At 37.7% G+C, this 8307-nt stretch overlaps 1 protein-coding gene across 1 annotated transcript; it reads left to right on the forward strand.

Moving 5' to 3' along the window:
* Window positions 1-528: 528 nt before the first annotated feature.
* mpdu1b (mannose-P-dolichol utilization defect 1b) lies at window positions 529-7359 on the forward strand. The gene is made up of 7 exons (XM_041964929.1): window positions 529-674; window positions 2509-2574; window positions 3669-3801; window positions 3972-4057; window positions 4859-4977; window positions 5523-5633; window positions 6487-7359. Exons 1-7 carry the CDS (start codon window positions 539-541, stop codon window positions 6619-6621), a joined length of 786 nt encoding a protein of 261 aa, XP_041820863.1. The 5' UTR covers window positions 529-538; the 3' UTR covers window positions 6622-7359.
* The last annotated feature ends 948 nt before the right edge of the window (window positions 7360-8307 follow it).

An 8307-nucleotide genomic window follows, 5' to 3' on the forward strand; every position in this document is an offset into this window, starting at 1 on the left:
GCAAGTTCTTGACAATTAGAAGTAGAGGACTGTGGGCAGGTAGCTGGTCAATAGTGGAGAATAATGTTCCCAACATTCTCTATAACAATCTTGGAAAAGTAATCCTGTCTTGCCAGATGTATTGCTGTGCTATAGAGAGTCATGGATTCTTTGTAGATGCTACATTGAACTCTGAGCCCAGTTTTCCTCAATTTCTTTCTGCTGCTTGACAGATTTGCTTCTTCTCATTAACACTGTTATTGTTTAACCATGGGGAGATTTTGTCACTCAACTTCTTTTTAACCTTTAGTGGAGCAACAGTAATTACGGCAGAAGACATGGTACTGTAGAGCAGTCAAATTTCACACGTTTTCAAGCATCATTAGTCCCTCTAAATGTGACTGAACAGTAAAACCACTCGTTACTCGCGCCCTAGAAAATGATAATAATTCTACCTGCTGATTGAATTGTGGTTGTTCAACCAGCGGAACCTTTGTATTATCATGCGAACTGGTGGGACTCTATATCTGTTACACATTCAAAGGCAACGTCACATCAAATGTCCACAATGGCGGAGAAAACAATCTTGGATAAAGGGTCGTCTTTCATGGATCCTTTTAGGGGGCTTTTGTTGACATATTTTATGCCCGAATTATGTTACGACGAGTTCTTTCTCAAGTTCAACTTTTTGGACGGTAAGTGTCTCGTTTTAGTTAAATACGGTAGCTCGACGACTTGGAAGATGCATTACTCAATGTATGCTGATCATAAACTAGCTGCATTTATTTTGTGTGGATTCCATTGTTAATTTAAAGTGTATAGTTCCCTAAGAGAGCGATTAAGCAACCTGTCTCCCCGTTGTTTGCCTAATGTGTTTGTTTGGAAACGTTTATGCCTGCATGGATTATGTTCACTGGTTTAGTCAAGGCTAAGGGAAATATTGGTTGAAATAGGAACCTCGTTTCCATTTCCCATAGATCAATTACACCCAGCAATGTTAATCTAGGAAAACATGAGGGGTAATATTTCAAGTCTAAATCTCCCTTGGTGCACGACTTTGTGAAATAATAAACGTTAGAAAAGACACGTCTATCATGACCAATAGGATGGGTGCTGGATCAAAGAAATGTCTAGCAGTTGAAGCACAGATATCAACACACCAAAAAGCTCCCTTCAGAAGGATTTTAATGCTGTGTAACGTTTTAAGCACAAAGGTCTTTCTCAGACTTAATAAATAATAGGGAGTCGCCATCTTAAATACCCATAATGCATCTTGTTAGCATATGTGACGAACCACATACGATGCAAACCGACGTCAGTCAGATATATTTCAGATACACCATATACACAGATTATTATATTTAGGTTACATTTATACAAATACACAAAAACTGCATACAAAATATTTACAAAGGAAAACGCACATAGGCCTATACACATATCATGTACCCCATAAAAGCATCAGGCTAAATAGCCATAATATACACTAAATTACAAACACATGTGCATACCACACCTTTGGTAGGAACAAAATCCATTTGAATATTATGCATATATAGAGATTACAAAAGGTAGGTATCTAAAGAAAAGGAAACCAGTATATACCAAGGAAATTTACAGTCTCCTGGGTATACAAATCATGTGTCCCAATAGTTTGTACTTCAATGTAGCAGACTTTTATGGTCCAAGGGGCTTTTTTGCAGAGCACATTGAGATATGTCAAAGCTTGGCTGTGAGTGAGTTTGGGCTTATAGGGAGGGGTGAAAGTGCACCGTTGTACAAGAAAGGGATGAGCTGGATTTATAGCGCAACATGAGAGCATCATTGCAAAACAGAATGCACCACAATAATCATTTCATCTCGATTATCTTGTTTTCATAATCATTGGAAGCCAAAATCAGAATTGAAAATAAAATGTGATTGCCCAGACCTGTTGCAAACAGACCCATGCTCACAGTGCAGAAGTAAAGCGTTTTCATGAGTTTGTTTGTATGCACTTGAACCGGTGATGTAATCACAGTAGCACAAAGTAGGGGTCATCTATTGCAGCCATATGGAAAATATGTTTAACTGAGTTCAGGGGGGTGAATTTATGAGTTATGAATCACTATGACATACAGTAAAGAAGCCACAAAATATTAAGTATTTTTCTTATGATCAACAAACTCCCTGAAAAGAGCTAAACCAACAACTTATCCCACTAACATGTATTCTGTATTTCAAAGTCTGTCATATCTTATATCTCTCTACCATGGAGTACCATTGTTCCATTCTTGCACTGGGTTACATGTTCCTTCATTACTATGGACACACAACACACTGTAGTTTAGTGACACATACAGAGTAGGGAAGTCAAAAAAGTATTGAAACACAGACTAACACTCTCACTTTCAGACTCACGCATTGATTTTCTGACCTTGTGTTGCTTTAGATTCTCTGACTGATGACTGATTTGATGTGGATGTTTGTGCATACTTTGATGTTATCAGTAACAGCCAGCCAATCAATGCTTTTTATATTTTGTTCCAGTACCATGTCTGAAGATTGTACTGAGCAAAGGACTGGGGATTGGCATCATCCTGGGATCAGTGATGGGTAAAACACCTCACCTCCTCTTCTCTATGTAACTGCTTTCATCCGATTTAGTTGTAGTCTAACATTTATAATAATTCTAATCAAATTTTTGCCACTGTGGCAGCAGTAACTCAGTCTGTGGATTGGTAGCTGTGCGGGATAGGTGCTAGTTTACCTCCTCGGCACTGCTAAGGTGCCCTTGAGCAAGGCACTGAACCTTTAACTGCTATGTGGCAGCCCCATCTCGTCTATAGGTCCTGTGTGTGCATGTCTGTATTTCAGGCCTGGCATGTGTGTGCAACTGTATATTGAAATGAAACTATTTATTTTCAGCCTTGGGAATTAATAAAGTAATTCTTTTTTTGTTTTTGTTTTAATCTAGGTTTAGCTGATGAAAATTAAAGTAAGATATTAAAGTATGTAAGATTTAGTCTCACTTTCATCACGTTGTTTCATGCTAATCATCAGCAGCTTTAAAGTTGTGTTTATGGTGAGGTATTTTTCTGAGGATATTCCAACAGCTGTCTAAAAGTGATGATGCAGTAATGTTACTGGAAAATAAATTAAAGGTCCAGCCATTGAAAAATAAATGTAACCGTTATTTATTTTGGGGAGGTTTCACTGAGAGCCCAGCTCTCTTTTGCCTGAGCACACTTACACAGATCCTTACATTTACATGGTCATCAAACTGGCAGCCATTCGGTCACAAGCCTTCTTCTCTATTGAGTGAAAAAAATCTAATCATTAAACACCGTTGGTGTTAGTTCATTACAATGTGACAGAAACATGTCTTTTCTGATAACTTATTTCTGAAGTTTGGGCTTTTCCTGCCTATACTGCCAGGTACATGTGACCCAACACAAAAAACAAAATATGTCCATAGCACTAGATATCCAAAACTCTCAGATGCTAATACTGTAATACTAGCTGACATCAAATATATGGTCAGATACATAATATGGTTTCCTTTTCTGTCTTTTGTTTGTTTGATTTTATTTTACAGTGCAAACTTGTAGATAATTTTGTTGGATGGGTGGACTGTTGAAAAAAATGTGTTTTTTGTTTTGTTGTTTGTTAGATAACCTCCACTGACTCTCCTCCATCCTTCTTCACAGTAAAGCTGCCTCAGATCTTAAAGCTGATGGGAGCAAAAAGTGCTGAGGGGCTGAGTTTCAAGTCTGTGCTGCTGGAGTTGCTGGCCATCACAGGAACAATGGCCTACAGTATCACCAACAAGTTCCCGTTCAGGTTGGGCCATATTCAAATCAGCTCTGAAGTCGAAATGTACATGGAGCACTCTACAATTCTACTGTTGTAATCACTGTATAACTACACTGCATGTTGATTTAGATGAAGTTCTCCACCTTATGTATTCATATTTTGAGTAACAAATTGAGTAACACAGAATGTTACCTCAGTGCCTGGGGCGAGGCTCTGTTCCTCATGCTGCAGACAGTTACCATAGGCTTCCTCATACAGCACTATGGAGGAAGAACCAGCAGAGGTAAGACTGCATGCACACTCAAGAATCACTCATGGTCAGAATTAGCTCACTACGTAAGACCAATGCTGATCCCAATATTTGATCCCTCTTATTTGGTTACTGAAGGGTTGTGGCATAGATAATGACCTGTATTATCTAAGATGACAATACAAGACACGATTACAATGCATTCTGAAAAGTAAACTTAAATAGAAATTACATTTAGATGTAATTTAAAAAAACATTTTATTTAGTCCTTCTTAAATTAAAAGTTAGTGGTTTCTGATAGTCAGGTCCAAAATGGATTTAGTTCCAAGTTGGTAAAATACTTGGATTCTTAAGATCTGTGGGCAACAAATCCCTTGATTTAAGTCTCTGCAGCCTCTTTCTCACACTACATGTGAAACAAATAGAAAATGGTGATGGATACAAACACGTGCTAACTCGGGATTCACTGACTGAACATGACCACCTTAAGGTGAATGTTCCAAAGTGTAGCTACACTTCATTAAAGCCAATAAATAAAGCGAAATGCAAATTTGCAGGAGGGTACTCATGAAAGAGTAGAAATAGACAAGTTCATTGCTTAAGTATTTATCAAAGGTCCATCATCTTACCATGTCATGACCGTGTCATGTTATAACTGTCATCACTAGCCTAGCACCAGTCATTCTGATTCAGATCCTATGACCTATGGCATCATGTATGCAGTTGATATTTGCTGAATGATAAAGTATGTTGCTTTTACTTTGGCTTCCGTGGGTTTTGCTGCTCAGTCTGACACTGGCCCTCAGTTCAGCACCAGTGTTTCTTCTCTCCCAGGTTTCCTGTTTCTGGTTGTGTATTTTGGCCTGCTGGTCCTCCTGCTGTCTCCAGTCACTCCTGTGTCAGTGGTTACCTACATGCAGGCCTCAAACATGCCAGCCATCATCATCGGCAGGGTAGGCGAAGACAACTCAAGTCTAATACATAAATAATAATAGAATTCTTGCATTTTAAAATAAAAAATCATTTTATGCTGTTAACCAATGAGCGGTTGACTTGTCTCCACTTTGTTCTTGTTTTTATAGCTGCTGAGACATTCTTTAAGAATGCATTAATTTTTTGAGAAAGAACACAGAGACATCGTGAACACACTCCTGTGATCAGCAGAACTCACTTTCTATAGTGACAGTGATAAATTCAATTCTCATCTGCTTAGAAACATACATAACAGAGGATCCCTGTAACCTGAGATCTTGTGATCACGTTCAAACATTTTCATCAGTATTTTTGTGAATCCTGTGATTGTTGTCTGTTTCCATGGTTACTGTACAAATAGCAATAGGAACTACTGCAGCATGACTTTCCATGTTGCATATTCACCAACAAGGAAAAAAGTAAATATAAAAAGAAAGAAAACAGCTTTTCTAACATAAAGACAAGTTACTTATTCATGTGCAAACACACAAAACACAGGAGAGACTGACAGTGTGCGTTATCTCAGCTGATCCAGGCAGCCTCTAACTTCCATAATGGGCACACTGGTCAGCTGTCTGCTGTCTCTGTCTTCCTCCTGTTTGCTGGATCACTTGCCCGTATCTTCACTTCACTCCAGGTAAGTGTGCATGTGATTGATGACATTTTAGATATGATCAGTGCTACTCTTCACCCACTATATGTATACATATAGCACAACAAATATAAGAACCCTCCCACACACTCAACTTGAACATAATTTTGGTGTAGTGTGGACCTTGCACCACAGAGCAGAGAAGATGTCCACAACCAAGTAACAGAACAATTGACAAAACATAATATTATTAAACACTAAGTACTTAAATAGCTGCTGTAGACATTTACTCACTCGGATAGAAAATAGAAGTAAAATAGGCTTGCATTATTATTAGATGTGAATAGCACATGTATGACTTCTGTCATGTCATTACATACATGCATACATACATGCTACACTTTTGATTCAGGTGATGAAACAAATTGCTATTGTTTCCTCTTGATGCTGCAACCATTTGCAACAGCATTGACATTCAGCATTGTTTTGTTCTGTTTGTCTTTGTTCTCATATTGACTTAAGACAAAGGGTGACCACACAATGGACATGGGAACTTTTTTTTGCATTTTTTCCCCTCATCTGCAACTGCACACAGCTCACATTTATCCAAAATGTTTGTCAGTTTATATATCTGACTTAGACTGGACTTTTGTACAACAACCAACAACATAGTTCAGTCAGAGATTCATAATGTCAGTTTCTGTCTAAACTAGTAAACTAAATATTTATTCGGTTAACTGCCCATCCCTGGTTGAAAGCACATTCAGACTGTATTTAACCCCTAAGAAAGTCCACCATGGTTCAGTTTCAGGTGGAAACCTGGAAAAGTTATTTATTTTATGAGCTTATGTTCACATGTCACACAGATATATTATTGAGCTATATCGTATTCTTACAGGAAACTGGAGACTCATTGATGGCCCTCACCTATGTCATATCCTCTGCCTGTAACTGCATCATCGCTCTGCAGGTTCTGTACTACTGGAACAGTTCCCCAGAATGCAAGACAAAGAAGAAAAAGAAGAAAGAGTAGGCAAAGAACAGTCGCTAATCTTCAGTCATTCAGCAACTTCTCTTTCCGTATCCATTAGACACTCTTAAAGAGGTATATTCAAAACTTGAAAGAAGAAATTGAAATGCATGTATGGACCTACTGGGAGGTGTGGGACAATGAATCTGCTGGACAAAAGCTTGACTTTAAGTAAGGATGTGAACATAACATGCCAACTCTCAAGATCATGGGCACTGGCCTTGAGGGTTTTTCCAGGTTTGTTGGTGGTGTGGCTCTGAGCAGGGTACACTGTTAATACATTCCTCTTGATCGAGTTTTGCTCGTTGCAGTCAGGTTGTGTTCACACCTTTTGTGTTAAAATGCTTGAAAACGATTTGTTCACTTACCTGTTGATTTTTCACTTAGGGCCTCTGATTACTGTTCTAATCACCAACATTGTTGACCTTGGATGCATGTAAAGAATCATTTGTTGTTTTATCATTTCATATAAATATAATTCCACACCTCCTCCTACTTTTGTAAGGTCTAATCTATTATCTGTATTTGGTGACTTTATGGGGTGACAGCATTGACATGAAGAGTGAAGTTTGTACATTTTTACAATATGGTGCAAAATTCCACGAATTTGTAATACCTGTGACAGCGTCTGAAAGATTTCTGTAACTTTCTACAGGACCACATCGCCATATGTAAGTGAAAGTGAAATGAAGTGTCTAAAATTGGTCGTGATCAGTTTTTAAACTGCACAGCTTCCTCTGACCCCTCTGTGACAATTCTTTGTGCCTTTGTCCTTTTGTTTTGTGTGGTGGAGCACACTTTTTATGTGAATCAACCAAGTATAGAGTGTTAAACCAAACTAAGAAGACTAAAGTAGTGCACTACTGACAGATCAGTAAAAGAAATGAAAACATATCCCTAGACAGGGTTCACACAAAGTGTTGAAAGTTTGAAAAATGCTAAATTTTAACAGTTCCGTGTACAAACTTAGGAAGGAATATGCTTGAATTTTAATATACTCTTTTTTTTTAAAGAAATGCTTGATTTTCAAAAAAAATGTGGTGTTACATCTACACAATCAATCACAATCTTTTATTATTTGAAATGAAACAATCCCATGGCATATTTGTTTATTGTCTCCTGGTGTCAAAATTAACAAGCATTAAACAATCATGATCGAAACATACAAGCAAATAGATAGCATATGAACAGCTTGCAAAATAAACAAAGTGATATCCATTGATTGCTGTAGCCATAAAGGAATTTTGTTAACTTAATTTTTTGCAAATGCGTTTATAATAACAATTTAGTTGCTATGATAAAGGCTTTGAGAGTCTAGAAATTGTTGCTTTAGGTGCTGCACCTTGAAAGTGCTTGAAACATGCTTGAAGTTTATTCTCAAAATGTTGTACAAACCCTGCCTAGATAGGATTTATATTATTAGAGCATTTTGTAGTTTTATTGGCATATTTTATCAGAACAACTTCAGTAATTACATAGGAAAGTTCTCTCATTCTGACAGCTGCCTGAGGGTCTTTTTCATTGTCTGGGAAAAACATGCAGTACAGCAACAGCAAAAGATATCTTATGGCAGGTTTTAGTGATCTTAGGTTTCAAAACGTTCACTCCGAAAAGGCAGCTGTAAGTGGGAGAATTAATTCAACACCTAGAGCAATCCAGAAATTTGGATAGAGCTCTTGAAGTTGGTTG

This window comes from Chelmon rostratus, chromosome 23, assembly GCF_017976325.1.
Source record: "Chelmon rostratus isolate fCheRos1 chromosome 23, fCheRos1.pri, whole genome shotgun sequence".
Taxonomy (NCBI): Eukaryota; Metazoa; Chordata; class Actinopteri; order Chaetodontiformes; family Chaetodontidae; genus Chelmon; species Chelmon rostratus.

Bases quoted from the DNA above. Each gene is read 5' to 3' on its own strand.
- mpdu1b (XM_041964929.1), top strand. From the start codon at position 539: ATGTCCACAATGGCGGAGAAAACAATCTTGGATAAAGGGTCGTCTTTC. The intron at 2,575-3,668 runs GTAAAACACCTC...CCTTCTTCACAG, and splicing joins CATCCTGGGATCAGTGATGG to TAAAGCTGCCTCAGATCTTA. The intron at 5,634-6,486 runs GTAAGTGTGCAT...GTATTCTTACAG, and splicing joins GTATCTTCACTTCACTCCAG to GAAACTGGAGACTCATTGAT.